This window comes from Diadema antillarum, unplaced genomic scaffold, assembly GCF_040938485.1.
Source record: "Diadema antillarum isolate AM-2024a unplaced genomic scaffold, OU_Dant_1.0 seq00000696_RagTag, whole genome shotgun sequence".
NCBI classification, from domain to species: Eukaryota; Metazoa; Echinodermata; class Echinoidea; order Diadematoida; family Diadematidae; genus Diadema; species Diadema antillarum.
This window is the reverse complement of record NW_027271601.1, coordinates 1,210,704-1,235,693: the sequence shown is the minus strand read 5'-3', so window position 1 is coordinate 1,235,693 and position 24,990 is coordinate 1,210,704. Positions and strand designations below refer to the sequence as shown.

At 38.8% G+C, this 24,990-nt stretch overlaps 2 protein-coding genes across 2 annotated transcripts; one reads left to right on the top strand and one right to left on the bottom strand.

Annotated features, from left to right (window-relative positions):
- The first annotated feature begins 131 nt into the window (after nt 1-131).
- Nucleotides 132-3,397, top strand: LOC139737566 (tRNA (guanine(37)-N(1))-methyltransferase-like). The gene is made up of 3 exons (XM_071648249.1): nt 132-768; nt 1,647-2,429; nt 3,324-3,397. The coding sequence occupies exons 1-3, from the start codon at nt 159-161 to the stop codon at nt 3,395-3,397; spliced, it is 1,467 nt and encodes a 488-aa protein (XP_071504350.1). The 5' UTR covers nt 132-158.
- Nucleotides 3,398-9,823: 6,426 nt separating this feature from the next.
- Nucleotides 9,824-24,568, bottom strand: LOC139737595 (CDK-activating kinase assembly factor MAT1-like). The gene is made up of 8 exons (XM_071648275.1): nt 24,477-24,568; nt 20,967-21,119; nt 20,457-20,530; nt 14,685-14,788; nt 13,495-13,635; nt 12,055-12,180; nt 11,161-11,291; nt 9,824-10,013 (listed from the first exon to the last, which is right to left on the bottom strand). The coding sequence occupies exons 1-8, from the start codon at nt 24,563-24,565 to the stop codon at nt 9,854-9,856; spliced, it is 978 nt and encodes a 325-aa protein (XP_071504376.1). The 5' UTR covers nt 24,566-24,568; the 3' UTR covers nt 9,824-9,853.
- Between the last annotated feature and the right edge of the window lie 422 nt (nt 24,569-24,990).

Here is a 24,990-nt window from a genome sequence, read left to right as displayed (position 1 = left end):
TTTTTGTTGGTTTTGTGATACAGGGTCACATTTTAAACAACTGATATCCTGAAAACTCTTCAAATGTAGCAACTTTACTGTTGACTTAACAATTTTTTTTTTCATATTTGTGCCTTTTATTGTAGGTTTCTATCAGGCTTCATGTATGAAGGATCTTGATGTTCACCAGGAGATTCCAGTTGTTGCTACGTCCCATCAAAGCTGCATCTCTGCTTCATCCATGGAAATCAGATTATGGTTTACTGAAATTTGTTGACATCAGTAGGTGCAAAACCCTCGGTGCCATGGCATCTGTGCATTCTTTCGCTGACAATGTTTTCAGTCTGTCAGACAAAGTCAAACCGTCAAACACTGTCAACAGAGATGCATTTGCCAAGACTGCTATCGTTCCAGCACTGAAAATCGACAAGCGGAAAATACACAAAGTCCTCAAAGCCTTCAAGGGTGCCATGTTTGAGAGAGTCCGCTTCCAGGCTGTCCGTGATGTTCCAGGCAGTCCCAACGACCGGTTCCTGCTGTTGGACCCTAACAAGTTGTCGAGAGTTGAGGCTCTGACAGAGAGGCAGCGGACAGTTCTTGAGGAGAATGAAGTGGCGAGAGAACTACACGAGTTCCAGTTAAACTTGACCTACGATGACTGGCAGGCCCATGAGGTGCTCCAGGGTCTGTTGCCTAGCGACGTGGAGGTGCCAAAAGGATTCAGCCGGATTGGACACATCATTCACCTCAACTTGAAAGATTCACAGCTGAAGCACAAACATCTCATAGGTCGGTTGAGTAGTAATGGCAAAGAAAGTTGCTTAAAGACGCTGTGTATTCTCATACAGTATCTTTGCACCTGCAATCTACAAGATTTTTTTCATGATGTGCAAGTTTAAACTCTGACCCTGAAAGATGAGCTTCTATACTTTGTGGCATATTTAATTTGTACAGAACAGATCCTAGATTGTTGTAATGTCCTGTTGTTTATGTATGTGCATACCAGAATTGCTCTTAACACCTAATGCCTTGGAATGTTGCTTTTGACTTCTAATAGTTCTTTGAGAATATGAGCTTACAAGTTATGAGTCCAATAAATTGCACTGACTAATTCTGCATTGTATTCATGTACTGACTTCCAAACTCCACAATGAACACCTTGAATTGATTACTAGAGTACTTGTAGATATTCCAGTTAAACAAAACACACTTTGTGTGAAATCTGTTGCAAATGATTAGGTTTGTCACATTCAAGTCTTGTCCATATTATGTACATGTAGGTATAATGTGTATAATCCCAGTTTATGAATAAGAGGTTAAAATGTTTGACATTGTGGTAAGTGCTCCCTTAAAGATTGTCTTATTCGTGAAGACTTAACTGACTATGATATATGCAAACATACAAGCAGATTCTCATGGACAATATGTTAACTACAATGGCCTACTCTCTGTATGTATTGGATATCAGAGGTCAAATCTCATGTCTGGTGTTAAAGGCAAAAGTGCTGGAACATAGCAAGAGGTGGGTTAAACTGAAGAAAAACCTTTTTTTAAAAAATAAAAATAATATATCTTACTTGCCTAGTTTTGTCTGCATGTGAGACTTACAAATGATGAGTGTTCAATATTTCCCCTCATTCATTCATTTACGATACCATTTTCCTCAGGTGAAGTTTTATTGGAGAAGAACCCTGGCATCACAACTGTAGTCAACAAGCTAAATGAGATCGACAACACGTATCGCTTCTTCAACATGGAATGCATAGCAGGAGAGCAGCAGACAGTGGTGACGGTCAAAGAGTGCCACCTGTCATACTCATTTGACTTTGCCAAAGTGTACTGGAATCCCAGACTATCAACTGAGCATGAAAGAATAGTGACCAAACTCTGCAAGCAGGATGTCGTGTACGACGTGTTTGCAGGAGTTGGACCATTTGCCATACCGGCGGCAAAGAAGGGCTGCAAGGTGTTTGCGAATGATTTGAACCCAGAATCCTACCGCTGGCTGCAGGAGAACACGAAAAAGAACAAAGTCAGTGACAGAATCACAGCTTCCAACTTGGATGGACGACAGTTTTTGCGAGATGTTGTTAAGTCTGACTTGATCGTCAGGGCGAGGGAGTCCTTCCAAGATGCGGCCCATGTCATCATGAATCTCCCCGCCCTAGCAGTGGAATTCCTCGACACCTTTCCTTCACTTCTGGCCGAGGTGTCTCCGGATCTTCAAAGTCGAGTACCAAGGGTTGTCGTCCACTGCCATGGCTTCTCAAAGGCAGCTGACCCAGCCCTGGACATACGGCAGCGTGTTGAGTCCATTCTCAAGTGCCCACTGAACTCACCGGAAATCCACAATGTGAGAGATGTTGCACCAAACAAAGAAATGATGTGCATCAGTTTTACTGTACCTCAAGAGATTCTCCTTGCCACACTGCAAGGGATTAATGCAGATGGTAAGCCATTAGAATTCAAGGAAGGTTTGGGGAATCTTGTGTCAAAACAGTTTTGGGGATTGACCTTCACTGTCTAACAATGCAGGTGTTTTGGGGGTTTGCTTGTTTTTTTCAGTGTTGCACCAAGCAAAGCTATAAAAAAAAGAGAGAAAAACCATAGCAGTGGTATTTGTCAGCTTTGTTGGATTCGAGAGATTTATACTGTAAAACCAAAATACTTTGTGGCATGACACTTGCTAATCGTTGCTGAAGGCCTTTTTCATGGCAATGAAATTTTGCAGATTGCGACGGCATTCAGTGCTTTGTGTAAAAAAAAAACTTTCGCACGCATTTATGACTTTTACTCTCACGATTCTTGGCTCCTTGCAAATTTGCAAAAGTTCCATGCACACAAAAATTTATGGTTTTGTAGTAAGTATTCATGATAAAGTACAAACTTTAAGAATATGCTAACTGATAAGTCTCTATAACATTTGATAAGCATTCTTAAAGTGTTATAAAATGTGGAGTTGTATGCCTGTTTCATTACTGTTTTATTTCAAACAGTGCCTGATGATATCTCATACTTCATTTAGTGGGTGTCTTTTGATACCAAATGTACAATTGTAATTTCAAGGGACATTGTAGTCAATGTTGGATATCCATCATTATCTGATTCACCAAATACATGCTTCAATCACTTGAAAACTGTCAATGGATTTTTTAAGCGTTCTCATTCAGCAGCATATCTTGTAATATAGTAGTTCCAGTGTGATTTTTTTGAGCGATCAGAGATGGCATTATGACCCACAGTGTATACTTCCAAGCATTAACCTTATCAGCACAAGTTCTCCCATGATAGATGCATCCATTACACATTTCCTTGGCTTCTCACTTCCTACATCTCATGTACAGGGCAGGAGGCTGGAGAAGGACATGATGGATCTGAAGAAGCAGAATCGCCTTCCAAGAAAGCGAGGACGTCATGACATCATCCCCTTGTGACATCCTCCACTCATTGTTGTGACATCTTTCCTCATCGTGGTGATGTCCTTCCTTTATTGTGGTGACGTCTTCTCCTCGACATTGTGACGCCCTCCCCTCGTCGTCATGACATCTTCCTCCCATCATGGTGGTGATGTCCTCTCCTCATCATGGTGATGTCCTCTCCTCATCGTGGTGATGTCCTCCCTTCGACATCGTGATGTTCTCCCCGCCTCATCATGATGTCCTCCTCTTGTGACATCCTCCCCTCCTCGATGTTGTAACATCCTCCCCTCGACATGGTGACATACTCCTTGTTGTGGTGATGTCCTCCCTTCATCGTGATGACGTCCTCCTCTCACTGTGGCGTCCTCCCCTCCTTGACGCTGTAACAAACTCCCCTTGACGTGGCGACATACTTCTCTTGTCGTTGTGACATCCTCTGACTTCTGACATTCTCCCCTCAATCTTCAAAGGTCACTGCAGGAGTGGAACAAGCTCATAAGTGGGTTGGGTCATTGTCTCATGATAAAATAGCCATGTAAGCAATTCAAATATAAATTATCTTCTTGAATATGTATCCATTTAAAGTTAAATGTTGACTCTCTGCAGAGTTGACAGGGCCAGAAACAATTGATCCAGTTGATCCCAGCATAGCCAAGGGAATAAAAGGCGTAGTGGTTTTGGTAATACTCGTTCTTTTGACCATCATATTCTAGTGTATGGTGTTAACTGTCGATAAAGATAGTTCTGAGTGTAATAACATAAATTACAATTGTGTCAGCTCAAATCATGAAGAAAATTATGTAATCATGACAAGATTTGAAGCACATGTTTTAATTATTTTGGATGAAAAAAGATAAGTGATGAGACATTCATTTCTTAAGCACTACCCCTTACACTTTCCCACCCCCTTAGGCTGGCCCCCCTCTAAAAAATGTTCTATCACCCCCGATTTAAACTTTGGGGGTTTCAACACGTCATACAATTGAATGGGTTTTGGCACACCTATGCACTCCTGGAACTGTATACACCATATATTTAGCGAGTCTAAATTTTTGCGAATCGGGACTTCCCAACGATTTCGCGAGTGGTTAAATTCACGATCGTGGAGTACTGAACTGAACGAAGAAATATATGTGTGTTCGTCACATTTATATTGGGATCAGAATCAATATTTTTGCGTGTCTTTAATTTCGTGAATAGCATCCGACTTGCAAAATGAAAGACCTCGCAAAATATTTGACGTATACAGTATTAGATTTCACAGACCATCACGCCTTGAAGGTGAGACATTGGCGGGATTTGCTTCAAAGAGGCAGGATTGGTTGACATTAAGGTCAGTGCGATTTCCAGTCAAGGGAATTATGATGATTTCCTCCTGTAAATGCCGAGCACTAGCCTCTGCCAAAGTGAATCTCTCAGTCTTGTGCAATTTCAGCTTCAAGTGTCCAAGTGCTTCTCTTTACTCAAACTGTCAAGTACCGGTAAGCCTTGTTAGGAGGCCAGTATTTGGTAACAATCCACCTCCATGAACACCAGCTCCTGCATATTCAGAACTACAGTGAATTCCTCGACAGCTTCTTGTATTAAAGAAGATTAAAATGAAAGCATGATGTTTGTTTGTCCTGAAACTGAAGTGTGGATGGGAAGATTAATAAATGGATTTTTATGCAAGTTACAGTGTAATTTGTGTATGTTTATCTTGGTGCATGTGATGAAGGTGTTAAAGCCTGAATAGTTATGGCAAAGTGAATGCAACACTGAGATACGAATGTATGTTGAATGCTTGCACAGGATCCTTTAATGTGTGACAATTGTGGTGGCTCACTTTCAAATAATGACCGAGTTGTATGATGTTCAAAAGTATGAAAAAACACTCCAACTTACAGAAGTTTTGAGAATGTATGCTGTCACTGTCACTGTCAAGAGTTCTATCAACAAATTAAGAGTTTGATTGCAAAAACTGATAAGCGCCATTTTTAAACATTCTAGAATAAGTCTATCATCAGAAGGAGCATAATAGGACCTTTCCAATGATCCCTCTTTCATTACCTATTAAGGAATATTCGTAAAGTTATGATTGAAAATACAAATGTTTCCCCTATGTTCTCAGCATTTTCTCAGTTTTTAAAGTCTGTATCTCAAATTGACAAGTATGGAGTTAGCTTGTTCTGTGATGAAACTCTTCAAATATCACAATGCAAATAAAATCTGTAGTGAGTGCTTTATTTGAACACTGCTTTATATAAGAAAAATTGAGTATGGCAAACCTAGTTGCTATCAAATTTTTTTTCACATTTTGAAGTGTGTAGTTTTGATTGTCAACTCCTAATCTTATCATAGCTTCATATCTACTCAAACACTTTTGTAGCATGTAGGACTATTCAGCTCGCGATTTTTACACTGGGAACATTCTAAACGATGCTTTTATTCATTTACACACACCATTAATTACACATGCATCAGTGTATCGACAATCACAGAAGCTCACAATAGTCAATAGACCAAGTGAATCACTCATACCCACAAAACTCTACACACTCACGGGAATGCATTCTTTTGACTTTCCACAGAATGTTTGTGGGGAAAATATTACATTGTTTGGCTCTCTAGATACATCTGTAGTCTAAAGAATGATACACTTTAAAAATAACAGCTAATTTGGAGTTTAATCTTCCATGACTGCATTCCTTCAGAAAAAAAAAATCTTTATGAGCTTTCAAGTAGAATACTACGTAGACACAAAACAAAAAACATTTTCTTTGTATAAAGACGAGAAACTCAACTTCTTCATACCAGAAATTTATTTATTCAAGTATAAAATGTTGGCACATTTCTTTTAACATATATTTTTTTAAATGTCTAGATGGTTTTTAATCTGTCATTCTCATTTTGACAAGAAAACTTTTTTCCCTTGCAAACCACATCACTGCTTGAGGTTGCCCTCATACAGGAAGAGTGAGATATCTTTGTGTACAAATCAGATCACCACATCCTTCCCCTCCAAAGACTTTCATTTCTTGTGGTTTCTACGAGGTGTTTTCCCCACATTGCACTGATGAATCATTTCGAGATATCCTCTCCATTCTTTCTTTTTCTCCTTTTTTTTTTACAAGCACTTTAAAGATGACAATGAAATCTTATGATCTAATCAAAATGACAGCAACTTTCACATTACCTTGTTCATATACATCTTCCGTTTCATGGAATTGCTTTGAGAAATGTGCAAAACAATCACGCCATATCCTCACTGAGGTTTTGTACATTGAAGATTGTCTAAACAGACAAAAATATTTCAAACAACACAGATTATTACTGTAAAATGTATTACATCATATTATCTAGATAATACAATTCTTCGTTTTACAACAAAGTCATTTGTTATTAACCTTCCCCATTGCATGGCGTACTCATTTTTTCATTGTTGCTTCCATATACAGCCTTCTGTAACGGAATGGAGAGAGTATTACTGTAATAAAGATACATGAAAACACAGACCTGTATATTAATTTCAATGACAATTTTCCCATCTTAACCTTTCTGTTTCAGTCTCTGTCGCCTTCTTGTCCAGAAACACAGAGCAATAATTTGCCACTGCATTAAAGATTACTTGGAAGTTCCTCATTTTTCAGGACCATAGAAAGCATTTTCGGTAGAAACATTTACTAAAATGAAATATCACATGGATGAAGGTCTCAGAAGAATGCAATCTGTTGTCTTTTGATACAATAGACAATGAGGTTTGCAAGTCATTTTCACCTTACTTGATTTATTCAAATGTGCTTTCAAGCTATTTTGTGGTGTGGTATAATTGGAGAAAAATGCAGTAGCACTGTAGATTACATAAAGAGAAGAGTCCCAACGACATGGTAGCACAGGTTGAACTTTGTCAAATGCATTTGATTGTGTAAAAAGACATGTGAATCAGTAACTTGTGCCATAACTTAAAGTGCAGTTTGATTTTATTCATTCCATTTTTAATTTGATCTATTTCACTGTACCTTGAGCATCTTTGATAACAGGTTGAGGTGGCATATTAGAGATCACTATCATTCAAATGATTATGCAATGTCATTTCCTCCCCTACCAAGGCAAAGGCATTGCAACATAAGAAACCGCATGAACACATGGCAAAAATCTTCTCTGGTAAACCACAACAATGAGAACACAAAAGTACATCGTATTTCTCACATCCTGTCTCTCTGCTGAAACAAGTCACATGAAAGTCATTCACACAACACAGGACAAACATAGCATCATGGTCAAGAAAGCACAGTTTACAAGGGAAGTCCCAACTGTGTAGGTCACAATGCCAACACACCACCTGGAAATTAGCAGAATTCCACATTTTGCCATAAGGAGGGCATGCCTCTGATGGATTAGTGTGAGGTCTGTCTGCAGACCTTTTTCCATTCAACCAGAAACTATTTAATAGAAAAGGCTATTGTATTCTACTCCTCAACCCATTGCGGACGGGCTGATCTTGCTATAACACGCATATCCCGTAGACACCTGCCCGAGTATTCTTGGGACTCGTCATCAACAAGTTAACTGGTAGAACAGTATCCAGAAATTGCAATACCAGTACCTTAAATGCACCTGTCATAACTCAGTTCTTTCCTGAAGTGCCTTGTACTGAATCTCTGGTAATCAGATGCAAACATGAACTTGGGATCTTACTGCAACCTGCCCAACTTATTTCCTGTACGTCAGAATCATTGTAGTAATACAGCACGTATATTGTCTTGCAAAGAGCTTTGGCTCATAGCAAGTTGAACCTGAAGCTGAACCTCTTTGAAAACAAATTCTAGTGTTTGGTAAAAATGACAACATTCATCCACTTAAGAGCTAAAAGTCTTAGCTTAGAACTCCATCGGAGAAGCAAGAAGAAAACAAAAATCAAACCAGGGTTTCCCTATCATGGGCTGTCCTTGGTCTTAATTTGACCAAATTCATTTCATTTCATGTTCTCTTGATTTTTTATCTCAAGCTCAAACTCAAGTCTAATCAGTTACATCTTTCAAAGATTCTGCACATACCTAGGTTTACAGGGCAAGTCAATGCAGAACTCAGTTGATTGGCAAAGTAGGGAGTATTAGGCCTATGTATAGACAGGAGGGCAGCTTGACAACATAGTTCCTCTCATACCAGTAAGTGATTTACCCTTATTATGCTTCATTCATCTATTGGCGTGCACACACACTGGACTGCTTTCTTCATTAATTGGCTTATAGATGTGTGGAAACTAATTGCCACTGAATAGAGATTAGCTAATCCCCCTAATCCCTATTATGTCCCCATGGCCTTCCTGTTGGACTGAGGCACACTGCTACACCTGACTGGGCTTGCTAAAGTTAAACTAGGTCAAGTTTGCGTGGATTACTGAATGCTGATGAAAAAAGCTAGGAAGTTAAAGGTGCACGGTCCAGGTGTTTTAGTCAAATGCGTACGCAGGCGCACGGCGCAAGTTTCCTATAGAGACCTATGCTATCGACTCCTCTTTAGCGCTTACGCTGTGGCCCACTTCCCCGAGTCCGAAGAAGTCCGATTCACTGTAGTCAGTGGTCCGATCACAGTTCGGCTCATGATTCGGCTGAGGGGGATGACAGCTCTAGCAAATTTCTTTTGTGATGTCATAATAACAAGCACATATGCATTACTACAGACTGCGCGATGCGCAGAGAAGACAACGAAGGCAACGTTACTTAGCAACACCTACGCACTTTACTCTTGATGACAGCTCAACTTCGGTAATCTTCGTATCAATGCTAACGGTGATCGGCAGTATCATCAACAACGCCCTCTACACTACCGGGACTATGTGTCAGCACCTAATGGAGAGAATGACTGTGAAAATACCTTTGCACATAAAGCAACAGCATTATCGTTTACAACTGTGCTGTGTTGGCAAACTGAGAAGTGTTATAACTTGTCAAAGCTGACACATAATAACTTGCTACTCTCACTTTCATGATAGTCTTTGTGTGCTAAGACACTTAACCCATTGAGGACTGACTGATTTTGTTACAACACGCATTTCCCATAGACACTTGCCAGAGCATACTCGAGACTCATCCTCAACGGGTTAACATCTGAATACTATTCTTATTATATAACCCTATGCTGAATGTGATGTGCATGAGCTATCAATGGAAAATACAGTGTATAACACAATGAACTCTCTATATTTTGAGCAAAATTCAAATGTCCTTGGAAACCACCATGATGCATTTTAATATTTATCTACTTCAGCATTTCTGTGATGAGAAAATCCTCAGGACTGTAGTGCATTCACTTGGATACTGTGATAATTTCCTATAATCAGAACCAGCAGAGCACTATCAGCATAAGTGTCAACAATGACAACAAATACAATTCACTTGTGTATTTGGTATGGCGTTGGTTTGCTGACAAATACAGTGGTCCTGTCCATGGATTGGCAATTTGTTCATTCGTCATCATCTGGCCTCTATACTGAGAGGATCCTGGAAGTTGTGTTTGGAACGGAAGAAGAACATCCCTGAGAAGGCTTCCTCCAGTGCCCTCTGGCAGGCGATGTGTTGTGTGTACCCTCCACCCAGCCCATGGGGAGATGCTGGCCGAATATGCTTTGTAAACCTAGGAGGTGACAGTACATGTGTTATGCACATTACCAGAACGAAAGAAAGGAATACAGTGCACTCCCGTTACAACGAACACGGTTATAATGAAATTTCGTTATAACGAAGTAAATCTTCTGGTCCCAAAATTATCACCATTAAAGTCTATGGTATAAAATTCGCTTATAACGAACTCGGTTATAGCGAAATTTCCGTTATAACGAAGTCTTTTCCGAGCGCCACAGACAAAGAAAAACAAAAGAAATGTGCTCCGTTATAACGAAATGCGAATTGCTTTCGAAAATACGTAGCGGAACAAGCATTTATAGCGTCTCTGCATGGGTGGACGCTTCACACCACTGTGTGTTCGCTCCTTGTGTCACGCACAGTTTCTTAGGGGAACTTGCGTTTATCATTGTAATACAGTTATCCCATCACATTTCACATGGCTTTGCAGTGTATGATGAGTTTTCAGCAAACAGAATATGATATATATATATATATATACGTAGTTTCCTTGTTTTCGTTATATATCGTATTTGTTCGGTTATAACGAAATTTCGTTATAACGAAAGAAAACTGCCGGTCCCGAGCATTTCGTCATAACGGGAGTGCACTGTATATGCATAAATTCTAATGACTGAATCATTGTTACATTTATCTAGTAAATGAAAAGAAATTAATGAATTGGAAAGTTAGGATGTTTTCCTTCATCTTTCTCTTGGTTTTGAACATACCATGACATCATATGTTAATCTAAATCATTCATAAAGTGTAGAGATGACCGGATTATGTTAATAAAGATTATTCATATTTATCCAGATTTTTTTAACTTCATGATCAGGGCACAGCAGCATTAAAAAATTGCAAATTAAACTCTGTAATAACCACAACAGAAGTTACATAATGCATGAAATATTGTGGAAGATGTAAATTTGCGAATGAATACCACATAATTTTCAATGACTATTGTGTAGCCATGTTTATAACAGATGCAAAGCATTCTTTTCTTCTGCTGACTACAATACAATTACTGCCTTTACTCTGGACAAGAAAATGAGAGGGAAATTGACAGGCTCTGTACTGTAGAAAAATTACAGATTGTAACTGGAAAGATACACATGGAAGCATAAGCATCAACATGTCTCAGACAAGACTCAACTCACCCCTTGGTATCTAGCTCCTCCTGTGAGATGGGTGGATCAGGACCAAAGGTGTACACTTCTAGCTCCTCATACTCGTACGGTGTCTCTTCAGTCTTGGGGATGGGCAAGAAGTTGTCTTGGAAACCAAGGCCCTGTATCACGGTTGCCATGGGAAACGGAATGAAGACACATACTGTATTGCATGATGGGTTTCAGTTCATTGAAATCTTGCTTTTGTTGTGGATGCACAAAGACCAAATCATAACTTCCCTTCTATATGAATGCAAGAATTTGTTTCTGCTGTCCTCAAAAGTGCTATGACATAATATACTTGATATATCATGGGTAGTTTATAGCAATTTGACTGCCACACAGTCAACTGATATTGCTACTTTCATCCAATCCCTGAATGTGCTATATATGAACATCAACCTTCATTTGGCGATAACAACAGACAGGTGAAGAAGTAAATTAGTGGCATTTTTACAAATTGAGCAATGGCAAGCAAAATCATGCTGAAAAGACAAAACAAGTTCAATGACTCACTGATAATGAATGGTTGTAACTTTCCCGATCATCTTTCCAATTTTTCTTTCTTTACATCTGTTGCACTTTTATTACTGTGTTCTTGAAATATGAATCCCCTCGACATATGCACCCCATTATAAAAACAAATTGTCAGTTGAGAAAGATAAAGGCATTGAGGTGCTACTAACCCTATGGCGTTTACACTCCTTATCTTTTCACGAATGCAAGTACATGTAATTACTGATTAATATACTGTAAATTTTTGTCATCTCTCTCCAAGTATCAAGGTATTGATTCCTGAATTCACTCAAAACATCTTAATAATTGTACCAAATGCACATGCTAGGTTCAGCAGTGCCTGAAGGAAGAACCAAAATATATACTCACCAGCTTCGCACCGGAAGACACCTCAATTGCTTTCCTTTGGGGAGGTTTGTAGGTTGGAGCCTCCTGGCTTTGCTGATTGGCAACATGGCTGGCGATCACCTGATCAGCTGGTCTGTCTGAGTAGATCTATGAGGATGAGAATGAAGCAGATCAAAACTTGTTACTGGGTGGCGAATAAAGGAAAAAATAATGCCTGCATGACGACTTACAATGTGTAATGATATTGACGGGATCCATCCAAGGGTTTGAAGTGCTACTACGGGAGGCTCTAAGTCTCTGATGAACCGAAGGGAGCTGTAACCTTCCCAAAATAGTACTTTTAACAGTGATGTTAGAACGTTCTGTATATTCCCAACAATGTCATCAGTTTTCATATGATATGAATTTGTCAATGTACTTTGGTGAGTATTGCATATCTTCAACTTCAAGTTTCAGTGGTAGCCATTTTTACAGCCTCATCACAGCTTATAGCTAGCTAGCTTTGCACAACTAAACCCAGCTTTCTTGTTTTTGCAAGCTAATGGGCTTGGTACGTACCCAACATGTGCACCCTAATTTCATCAGTGCGCTTCCCTTGTTTATATAGTCTTTTGCTCATTTGCAAAAATGTTTCCCCACAGGTCAACCTTCCCAAGACTGTTCTGCGCAAGGGAAAACATTACAAACGGACCCCATTTTCATGATAGTATGCATCCCATCTCGGACTGGTATTTGACTAACCCACGCAATATTCTATTCTCATGTTTACATTACCTTCCTTGGATGAATTAATTATTGTATTCCTATCAGAAAATCAGAAGAGCTTTGACGATGCACAATGTCTAAAGAGTTGGTCCCTTTTCTGGGTCTCAGAAAGTGATATGAGAAAGAATGATTATGATTTAATCATCATCCTTTTTGTGATTACAGTGCACTCCTGTTATAATGAACACGGTTATAACAAAATTCCGGTTATAACGAAGTAAAAATTTGGGCTGCAATGTCATCCACTCTATGTATTTCTATTGTTTATTTGTTCGCTTATAACGAAATTCCGATATAACGAAAGAAAACTGTCGGTCGCGAGGACCTCGTTATAACGGGAGTCCACTGTACATAGGTCTTCCAAAAGCTTGTCAGATACAAATATAAGAACCATGCAGAATGCATTTCTTTTGCTCTCTACTCTAAATAACAACTTCCATGACAAAAGTATACTAGTGGAAAAATGAGCAAAGAAAATGGGATTCCATCGGAATATACAATATACAAAAGTATACTGGTAGAAACTTCATATCAAACCAGGTTTTAGCGTCAGCAGGAAATACAAAAAGTCAGCTCCATGGATTCATAATTTGAAAATTCATTACCAGATGTAACTACTTTCACTGAACACAAGTAAATAAACATCAGCAAAAGGTGGTATGACCAGCAAAACTTCTTTTGATATGGCACACTTACCAATTCATCTAGAAGAGCTTCCTTGTTCTTCTTCTTCTGATTCAAGGCTTGTTTGGCCAAAAATTGTTGTTCCTGTTGTCTTTCCTCATTGATCTGTCTCTCCTCATCCAGCAAGGCATCCAAGTACATCATATCATTACTCTGTAGACATACAAGTCGTCAAGACAAGCATCAGTACATGATGCCAGAGACTCCAACTCTCCCGTTTTTCGACGGGAGATCTCCCGCTGAAAACCCATTTTTTGCAAAATCTCCTGTTCTCCCGCTTGAGATTTAATTTCCCCACCCTGGCTCTTTGTCTCCCGTTGGAAAGGATTTCTTACTTATTTCTATCGTATGTTGAAAAAATAAGCCTTGATAGCACCAGAAAGCATCTAGAACCCTAGGAACTTTGCGCTTTGCACACATCAAGTTGGAGTCTCCCGTTTGCTAGGGGTTTCAGGCGGGAGAATCTCCGGATCAGAAGGTGCTTTGGGTTGGAGTCTCTGTGATGCAGTTTATTGTACCATGGGGTACCAAATGGATTTTGTTGAACTATCTAATTTCTTTTTAGGGCCATACTCTGGGTTACGAAAAATAAGTGAAAGCAATTTCTAGTGCTTTATGCAAGAAGATATGTTGACTACTGTACAAAAAAGTCAAAATACACTACCTTTGTAATCATGGATTTTAAAACATTGAGAATTCCGTTCATTATCAAAAACAGAGTTCTAAGTGTAAGTTTCTTTCATTAATCAGTAATCCAGCAATGCTATAGTCAATGTGTGTGAATTCCCTTTGCATTCCCTCAACACCATGTAAATTTGGCAAGCTTCTTTTGCCATTATAGTAAAAAAATATTGTACAAAAAGATCATACATTACCTACCAGGCTCCATTATTTCCTCAATGATAACCATGACAAGTATTTCTATTATCACTGTAATTACGATAAACACATAAAAACAGTGCTGAACTGGCATAGGCATTGCTGCTGATTGCTACAATTTGGCCATCATAATAGCAATGTGTAACTGTACATCTTATGAACACGAGATGGTGCTACAGCACTGTAACCCGGAATACGGCATACCACGAGCTGTGGCATGTTGCATCATATGTACCGTAAACCTTGCGTCAGTCAACATACATTTGACTGGAGAAAATCTGCTGTCATGCCAGTAATGATGATAAATACAAATACAGCCTTACCCTAAATTGCCTGTTCCTCGTAATCTGCTCCTTGTTTTCTCTCCTGTAGCTTTCAACCCTTTTTCTTGTCGCCTCTTCATCTATGCCATTGGTGAGATTAAATACTGGAGGAGGAAGATGAAAATTCAGTTCACACAAGTAAATTTTTCACAAACAGCTTCAGAAAACCATGGTCACCATCAGATTGAATTGTAATGACTTCACAAAGGAGTATGTCTGACATAAAACAGATCATGGAGTCTGTCCTCATGTATCATGACAAAGGATGGAAATTATTCACACTTCTGTACTATAGCAAATATATAATTATATCAACATAGCAGGCAAGTTGAAAAAAGAAATGGCAAGAAATAAAGTGCCACAGATAATTACAACCTTGTCATTGAGAAGTAAGACAATCAACTTATGCAACACTCATGCAACGTGTCAGAATTTAGCATGTGGCAAGAAACAGGAGGTTCATGAATCAATTCAGAAATTGTGGGTACAAAGAAAAGGGATGTAGTCCAGTCAAAATACGACAAAAAGTGGGTTAACCCACAACTAATTGCAACAGAAACGATTCCACTTGCATTTGACCCGGAAGAGCTATCAAAATAACATATTAAAAGTTCCCTAAAATTCGAGTGGTGGATCAGTGTCTAATTTGCATAAATTCAAAATGGCCGCCATACAACCTGTTTATGCCTATATCTCGGGATACGTAACCAATAGAAAGTAAATTCCGGTGTCTAAACCTATGTTTTTTAGGTCAAGGAATACAATTATGTTATCTGTAGCAACTTTCAAGCATCCCTTTATATAGTTTTTGCATATATTTGCATATAATTACATGCAAAATGGCCGCCATATTGCCTGTGCAAGCCCGTATCTTCGTATACCATTAATGTAGTACACTCAGGAATAAGTCGCTATATATCTGGACATAAAACCCACAAAAAATATATTCTGGTGTCTAAACCTATGTTTTTTAGGTCAGGGAATACAATTATGATATTAGCAGTAACTTTCAAGCTTCCCTTTATACATTTTTTGGAATATATTTGCATTCAATAAATGCAAAATGGCCGCCATAATTCCTCTACAGGCTTATATCTCTATCTGTAAAAGGTACCCAGTGGTGGTGTCTATGGTGTTAATTTACTGCTGAAAGTCACTGTTGTAGAAAACGTTCCAATCAGGAATAATTACCTATATTTCACTAAAAATTTGCATATATTTATACATAAATCTATTCAAATTAAGAGTAGCTTATATCCATAAGCTACTCTACAAAAGCTTCGTGAGTTTGGACATTTGTTTAGAGAATGTTCTTGTCATATCAGGATACCATGTCACTCACTCACTTTCTGAATAAAAGACCCAGGGGTCCAGCCCTCACTCGAGTATCTCAAGTTCACCTTCCATGCATTCTTACAGACTATTACTTGGGAGAGAGGAAATTGGAAGACTTTGGGAAGGGCCATTTCTACAAGCCTTTAGGGACCTCCATGGCCCAGGGAGGCATGATGTTCATATATTCATGACACTAGCGATAAATGCACCTACAGTACTAAGTTTGTTGAAAATTTGACCATATGTTTTCAAAAAGAGGATCAAAAATCAAAAGTGGCCCCCAATAACTGGTCCCAGCCCCAAGGCATCCGCACCTATAGGTAATATTTAAGGTGCCTTTGGGCATCCTGTGGCCTGGGGTGGAGGGGGGGGGGGGGGGTTGGGGTAGATGGTACCCGTGATATATGTATATATATATATATATATATATATATATATATATATATATATACATACGAAGTATGGTGGCAATGCATTTCAGTTCAACAGTGCTATTTATTCAGACCAAATTTTCGACGGATACATTCATCTTCCTCAGGATCGACAATGACAATTGTGAAGAAAGACGAATGTTTGCGTCGAAAATTTGGTCTGACTAAATAGCACTGTTGGACTGAAATGCATTACCACCCTGATTCGTCATCTTTCTGTACTGGTACCAACACATTGATTACAAGTATCATTATATATATATATATATATATATATATATATATATATACTGACATCAAAGGACTTAACCACAACATGGCGGGGCGGTGCAAGGACAGTAAATCTATTGACAGCAAGTCTTGCATATATAGACGTGGCTGGTGTTGGGTAGCACCCCTTTAATCATCGAGCTTTCAGGCGAAAAGCCCTTCTTCAGGATTGTGTTGGTGCTGAGTGTGGTCTTGTAGTGTTGTCTGTACACAGACAACACTACAAGACCACACTCGATGATTAAAGGGGTGCTACCCAACACCAGCCACGTCTATATGTGCAAGATTTGCTGTCAATATATATATATATATATATATATATATATATATATATATATATATAATGTGTAATATTTCGAAAATAAGTTAAACTGTGAAAGTAAACTTAAATCTATATGCAATCTCCAAGATATTCAACTTTGTACATTATACCTAGCTCTGTTACACTTGGTTCTACTTTTGTGTGTGTGTGTGTGTGTGAGGGTGTGTGTGTGTGACGGGAGTTTTTTTTTATAATAGATTCCTTAATTTCGGGGTTCTGGGACCTTTCGGAATATGGTGTCTATTTGAACACCTTGAAAGCCTATCATCCTTGGGATGCTACTTGCCTAGTTTGTTGAAAATCTGTCATTACATGGGTTTTTTTTTAAGAGAACCTAGCTGGAAATGGTTTTTGAAAATGTATGCATGACCGACGACCGGACAGTAGAATATAAATGATGGCTATTTGCAATATTAGCTTGAATCTTTTTTGCTGTCTTGAACCTTTGGCTAAGATGAGTTTAAAATCTAATGGATCAAAGTCACTTGATTTCAAGAAAACTTTCGTTTCCTGTACATCATTTTCATTTTCTAGCTTGTGATAATACAGATACTAAGGTATGTAATGTGATCTCTCAAAATAGAAACACGAGTATACAAAACTATAGCTTACACTCACAGTGTTTTATGTGTTTACCACAAATTCTGGACTAGGATGGTGTGAAATTGCAGTTGATTAATTTAAAGCAAACAGGATCTCGGCTCCATTTCATACTGAAGCGTGGTAAGTCTCACGTTTGTTGTAAACTGTGTCGATGTCTTTCGAGAATGCTTCTTATTCCTAGTCACCAATTAGAACAGCATAATCTCACTCCTCACATATTTTAGAAATACAACATTACAAGTGTCTGATATATAATGGCCCGCATCTGACACTGGTATGGGTTGTGTGCAGTCAAATCTGCTTGCCCTGCAACTATACACTGCCAGTTGCTAACATCCTGTCTTGCAGTTGCATCAGACTTTCTTCAGGAGTTCCTTAATAGCTGCAGCTTTTTCTGTAGTGATCAGAACATATTTTTGATTAAACATCTTCCTAAAATCGTCCCAATTCCAATGATTGTATGTCATTTCCCTTCCACTGTTTAACTTGAAGAAAAGCTGGAGGGAAGGGACCTTTTGGAAGGGTTAGGAACAGAAAATGATGTTATGTATTTTGTTTTTTATCTGACTTAAGACTGCTTTTTCGCCAGCAAAATTGAATTCAGCCTTCATGCTGCTCGCATTTCTAAAAAACAACAACTGTGTGTTGGTGAAAATGTTATTAGTGCGAAGCCTCAATGCAATAGGAAACATTTCTTTTAATAAAGCTGCAGATACAACATGAAAAATGGTGAAAGTAAGACGTATAAGAATTTATATGTGTTGTATGAGCTTGAAGCCAATGAGAAGGATGCTGTTTGTATTGATCGACTGATGAATCCAGAGTACTAGTAATAGAAATGTTAAGGCATTTCCTTTTTTTTTTCTTTTTCTTTGTATCTGGCTGTAAATCACAATGTTTTACATTTTCAGTGAGTCACTGGGTGAAACCGTGCAAAAATATGACAAAATCCACTTCCATACAAATTATCACGGTCATATGTTGCTCATTGATAAACATGCCTTTACCAAAAGTTTTGCAACAAAGGACACAAGTATCAACTAAACATGGATGTAAATCATCGTAGGTAAGAAAAAAGATGTTTGAAAAAAAAAACCTGCTGAATGATTTAAGACCAATTTTTGTGTACCGTAAGCACACTTTGAAAGCTATATGAGATATGTCCAAACTCATTAAACTTTTGTAGAGTAGCTTATGGATAATCATGAACTTGATGACATGCCCCCCCCCCCCCCTTGGCAAAAAGAAAAGAGAGAGAAGAAATAAAGAATTGCAACATAGACACAAGTAATAAGCAGTAAACATGAGGGCAAATTACAAAACATAATACATTAGATATCATGCAATCATGAAATATTTTAACGATTCCTACTACATAATTTTAGACTTTAATATTTGTGTACCTATTGAGCACACTTTGGAAGATAAGTTGAATCTACAGTTAATAAAGATATGTTCTATTCGATGCTACTTACAGTTGTTCTCTGTTTTGAGGCTGTATCTCAAGAAAATGTGAGTACAATGTAATACAATACTTTTAATAAATGCAAGAATATACACACTAGGTGAAGGATAATCATCAAGGTTTTAAATGGTATAACAATTTTCCCTTGATATCTTGGATGAGACATTACAGTACAATCAACCTTCTGCAGCTTGTATTCGTATATCTGAAATCATATTCACGGTAGTAATTTGAATAGATTTATGTATAAATATATACAAATTTTTAGTGAAATATAGGTAACTATTGCTGAGTGGAACGTATTCTACATCAGTGATTCTCAGTAGTAAAATTAAGACCACAGACACCATCACTAGGTACCTTTTACAGATAGAAATATAAGCCTGTAGTGGCACTACGGCGGTCATTTTGCATTTAATTGAATGGAAATATATGCAAAAAATGTATAAAGGGAAGTTTGAAAGTTACTGCTTATATCATAATTGTATTCCCTGACCTAAAAAACATCTATAGGTTTAGACACCAGAATTTATTTTCTGCGGTTTTATGTCCAGATATATAGCGACTTATTCCTGAGTGTACTACATTAATGATATACGAAGATACGGGATTGCGCAGGCAATATGGCGGCCATTTTGCATGTAATTATATGCAAATATATGCAAAAACTATATAAAAGGATGTTTGAAAGTTGCTATACATAACATATTTTTATTCCTTGACCTAAAAAACATAGGATTAGACACCGGAATTTACTTTCTGTGGGTTACATATCCCCAGATATAGGCATAAATAGGTTGTATGGCGGCCATTTTGAATTTATGCAAATTAGACACTGATCCACCACTCGAATTTTAGGGAACTTTTAATATGTTATTTTGATAGCTCTTCCGGGTCAAATGCAAGTGGAATCGTTTCTGTTGCAATTAGTTGTGGGTCATTTCATATTTTGACTGGACTAATGCTTGAGAGAAAACATGCTTGAATTCAAAATGAAACATTAACAATCACATGAAAAAAAGAAAAGAAAAATGAAACCTCATTTCTTTTAACTTACAAGTTATCAATATGCCTCAGTGATTTCCAATTCTCTTCCTTCACAAAATGTTCAATACTAAGTCAGTAAGCAGGTAAACATCAAGAACATGGGTACTATTCGTTCAAATAAGAGGGAAATATAAAATAATGAAAAAGGTGATGCCATCATTATGAATGCAACATCAATAAATGTGAATTGGAGCATCACTGTTTGTTTCATCCCTATTCATCCATCCTGCGCCCCCCCAAAAAAAAGATATCCATTACACAACAGCTGAATGGTTATAAATCAAATGATGACAACTTACTGATGGTTTCTACTTCTTCCAAGTAGTCATTGTACTCCCTCAGACTGTCAAAGTCTGACTCCTGCCTGTTGAAACTGAAACAGCGAAACAAAACAAAATCATTATTCACACGTCACATCAGCCAATGTCCAATGAAGTCAAGTTTCTAATTCAAGATTTTTCCATGGATAAGTTATTGATTTTGATACCTGATATCTTAAATTTCTCCCAAACCTAGACATTACAACAATTTGCCCCACTCTAGTTCCAAAATCCGCCATGAAATACTAAGAAGGCTGGTATTCAGAAAAACCCAATTTTTAGAAAATCACCCTTGTAATTTATAAAATGCAGTCAAGCGTAAAGGAACTAATGCATGCAAGCACAGTAGCTAGACTCCAAACACTTCAGTGATAAGCTTAATAACAAGTGCAAATTTCAAAATATTATGAGATTAGGAGCTTTGGAAAGAAAATTAGGTTGACCTAGCAGACTTTTCATTAAAAAAAAAAGAAAAAAGAGCTAACTTACTCCTTAAGTATTTTTCTCCTGATATCAACCTCCTTCTCAACAGTCACATCTTCAAAAAGCTGCACTCTGAACTGATTTCTCCTGAGCGGTGTCTTGCATTCTGGGCATGCTCCTGATCCTCGTACAAAAAGAAGTTCCACACAGTTTTCACATCTATGTGGGTGTAAGAATAAAGAATTGGGCAAATGTTAAAATGAAATTCAAGACTGGTAATATATAACCTAAAATCTTGCTAGTGTACCACCTACCTTTCACAGTTCTCTGTCACGAAAGTATCGATAACTGCTAAGTTGTTGTATCATCAACAGGGAATCCATACATTTAATTTCTTTTTTTTTTTTCCTGCTGCGGTTACTCTTGATTATGCTTGATTTCATTTGCTTTGTTTGTTTGTTGTTTTGTCCCCCAAGATGTGATTTCAGTGTGACTGAATGCTGGGTTCTGGCTCAAATAAAAATTTCTTATCAGACAGTATGACAAAAGTTTGTAACTCCCACTACATTTGTAAAATGTCGACTAAATGTATACGAAATATAAGTAGATTACCAGGGTAAATGTAAAGCAAATATTGATATTGCATAATAAACTGCTAGTAACTTTAAGTAACCTATAGTCCTAGAGTACTGTAAAAGTGGAAATTTTCGTGGTGTTGAAATGTTCGCGCATTTTGCGCAACCAGACACTAGCGCGAAAACAAAAGCACGCGAATATTTTTGCTTGCCATATGTTCCTGTGCGTGATGTCTTGATTCCGCGGAATTAAAAACACGCGAAACTCTTCTTACCCGGCGAAGCGCGAAAAATTAGTTGCGCGAAAATATCCAATTTTACAGTATTGAGATAGTGTTAACCCGTTGAGGACGAGTCCCGAGTATACTTGGGCAGGTTTCTATGGGAAATGCGTGTTGTAGCAAAATCAGTCCCTTCTCAACGGGTTAAGTTTGGGGTGGGAGTTTTACAATTTGGGTGGGGGGACACACAGACCTCTTTCACACTTCTCTAACAATAAATCAAGGTTCTGAATCCGTTCCTCATAGCAATTTTGCTAATTTCATTCCAGATCATGAGCAGAGGTCAATAAGCTTCTTTTTTTTTTCCCCAAAATGCTTTCCTTGTGTGGTGCTCCGTGGGGATTTGTACATTATGTATGAACTCAACTGTACTGCCACGCATGCTTGTATGAGTTTCATATCCCTCCTATGGCCTGGTTCATGTCATGATGAAGTGAACACATATCACAAAGTTCTCTGCTAGGGACTCCTGCAAGGATCCTACTCAGATTGACATAGGATCTGGTATATACACGTATGTATTACTTCCCCAACCCTACACTATTCTAGCATTTAAAAGGCTTTAGGAACATCTTATTCCTGTAAATTTCACATGTGGTATACGGTAGAAGTACTACCGCTGCCAAGACATAATTTCATAAGCACAGTAGACTCCAGTCAGTAGACATACAACATGCTATACAACTAACATAAGTACAACACAATCCTCACTTTAGCTTAATCACACCAATCATGAAACAATACTTTTATTAAATACAAATATTATAATGTACCTGTAGCTTAAATCGATGGCATCTAGGCAGCCTGGCAAATACTTTGTATTGCCGAGTAAATTTTTTCCGCAACAGTACTGTCAGGTTCACTGATCATTGTTTTGATAGCGATCGACTAAAGCAAGCCGCCCATAATTTCACCATAACGCTATCCAAAATTCGACCACCAGCTACAGATGTAGAACCTATGCTTTTGCAGACATGCGTGTGGTCAAATTTGGCATGGGAGGTTGAACCTTAGTGTGGGTTTTTCTTTGTTGTATCATAGAATAACTGCTCTAGATCAGATATGCCCTACATGGCAGAGAGTGCTTGCCATGCCATGCCTGGCACCAGATCTACAAAGAGTCTACACTGAAAGGTTTAACTCAGTTCGGGAAACCCACTCACAAGGGGGGCCCCTCCTTATAAGTAACCCGTCCCCCTTATAAGTAACCCCGTCCCCCTTATAAGTAACCCCCGGGGCACCCCTTATAAGGAGTCTCCACGCTTTTTTGCAATGCAACGCGAAAATGAAAGGACTGCGGCAATTCGCTTGATTATGTCCATAAAGCTTCACAAGTTTCCTAGTTACTCACGAAATTTGAGCAAAATCGGTTTGAGGCATCATATCTAAAATCATGGATTTAAATGCGATGTCAAACGACCCATGCGAATGCTGAAATGCGAGCGATTACTGGCGTGAGTGTCGCCAGGCGCGGCGGCGCGGCAATGCTTGAGTGCAGACGTGGCGACTGAGTGGCAGACTCACGCCAGTAATCGCTCGCATTTCAGCATTCGCATGGGTCGTTTGACATCGCATTTAAATCCATGATTTTAGATATGATGCCTCAAACCGATTTTGCTCAAATTTCGTGAGTAACTAGGAAACTTGTGAAGCTTTATGGACATAATCAAGCGAATTGCCGCAGTCCTTTCATTTTCGCGTTGCATTGCAAAAAAGCGTGGAGACTCCTTATAAGGGGTGCCCGGGGGGTTACTTATAAGGGGGACGGGGTTACTTATACGGGGGACGGGTAACTGCGACAGCCGCCACACGCAGTGTGGCGGCTGCGCCGTGCTCCCATTTCAGATCTTCATGTTGAACAAACGGGTGCCTTTGCGGCGCTATATTTCCTTAAATTTTCAACAGAAACTACTAGGAATACTTACATGGGTCGATGAAACCTAAATGACTATCATCGGCGACTGTTTGAGGCATTTCATTGCTTGTGATGCACAAAATGATGTCTTATAAGCAGCTCACCGATGTTCACAGAATTCACAATCACTCGCACAAGCACACAGAATAGGGGAGCTCTCACATTAGCGAAACTGGGGGGAAGCCGCCAGGACCGCGCCTGGCGGCGCGGTCTCCGGGGCTAGGGGGACGGGTTACTTCTAGAGGGACCCCCCTTGTGAGTGGGTTTCCCGAACTGAACTACAGTTAGACTGCTATTAAAGTATTATTAGCTACTGCACTGGTGGTACTGTACTACTGTAGCATGTATGTAGCACTAGCAGATTCTAGTTTTCTACTCCTCGCTCGCGCTTGCGCTCAGCTCAGGCTCCAGCGCAGCGCACCACCTCATCCGATCCGATTGCCAATGAATGGCAATGGACAATGCCATGGTTAGTTATGTGATACACACACACTATCACTCAGTAGTACTGCTTAAAAAGCAACAAAGAAAACAGTATTAAACAGTTAACTTAGTACTTCTGTCGTCGATGCATCCAATAACAATTCAAATCCTTCTTAATCGAGCTAAAATTGACATAAACGGTACTTGGGAGAAATGAGTATTCTCAATCTAAGCTCAGCAATCATGACTTCGTCTTCGAATAGTCTGGTCTGAGGAAACCAACACAATATGCAACATATGGGACTATTCTCGTCAAACAAAACGTGACAGTATTTCTCGTAGGTTACCTGTACGTCTACATAGTCGGTTGGTTAATACTTACAGCGTATGACCACAAATGTTAACCATCAGAACAAGCGAAGGATTTCTGTATTTTGTCGATTTACATCTTGGGCACATTTGCTCATCCATTTTGGATAGGATGGACGAAGACAAGACTCAAGACTTCAGCGAGGAATGGAACTAGTCTAGATTCCAGACTGCAGATATAATTATTACGTCGAGTACAATCATGGAGGTAGAAATACCTCCATGGTACAATCATGGAGCTAGTAGCTCCATGGTACCAGTGGTACAACAGAGCTACCAAGTCTCACGCATTCTGCGTGAGACTCAAGCATTTAGGGGCCATCTCACAATCTCACGCATTGCACCCATTTTTCTCACGCATCGGACAAAGTCTGCAACTTGGGCCTATAATACGGAGCATAGCTCAAAAGATTAAAGTGATAGTTGCAATTGAAGGTATATTTCCCTTTTGTCTTTCAAAATAAGTGAAAAATAGTCACTTATGTATGCACCTGATCGCATCATTAAGAGCTAAAAATTGAAAAAGC

Bases quoted from the DNA above. Each gene is read 5' to 3' on its own strand.
- LOC139737566 (XM_071648249.1), top strand. From the start codon at position 159: ATGTTCACCAGGAGATTCCAGTTGTTGCTACGTCCCATCAAAGCTGCA. The intron at 769-1,646 runs GTCGGTTGAGTA...CATTTTCCTCAG, and splicing joins GAAGCACAAACATCTCATAG to GTGAAGTTTTATTGGAGAAG. The intron at 2,430-3,323 runs GTAAGCCATTAG...TCTCATGTACAG, and splicing joins GCAAGGGATTAATGCAGATG to GGCAGGAGGCTGGAGAAGGA.
- LOC139737595 (XM_071648275.1), bottom strand. From the start codon at position 24,565: ATGGATGAGCAAATGTGCCCAAGATGTAAATCGACAAAATACAGAAAT. The intron at 14,789-20,456 runs GTAAGTTGTCAT...TTCCTCCTCCAG, and splicing joins GGAAGAAGTAGAAACCATCA to TATTTAATCTCACCAATGGC. The intron at 13,636-14,684 runs GTAAGGCTGTAT...GTATGTCTACAG, and splicing joins CGAGGAACAGGCAATTTAGG to AGTAATGATATGATGTACTT.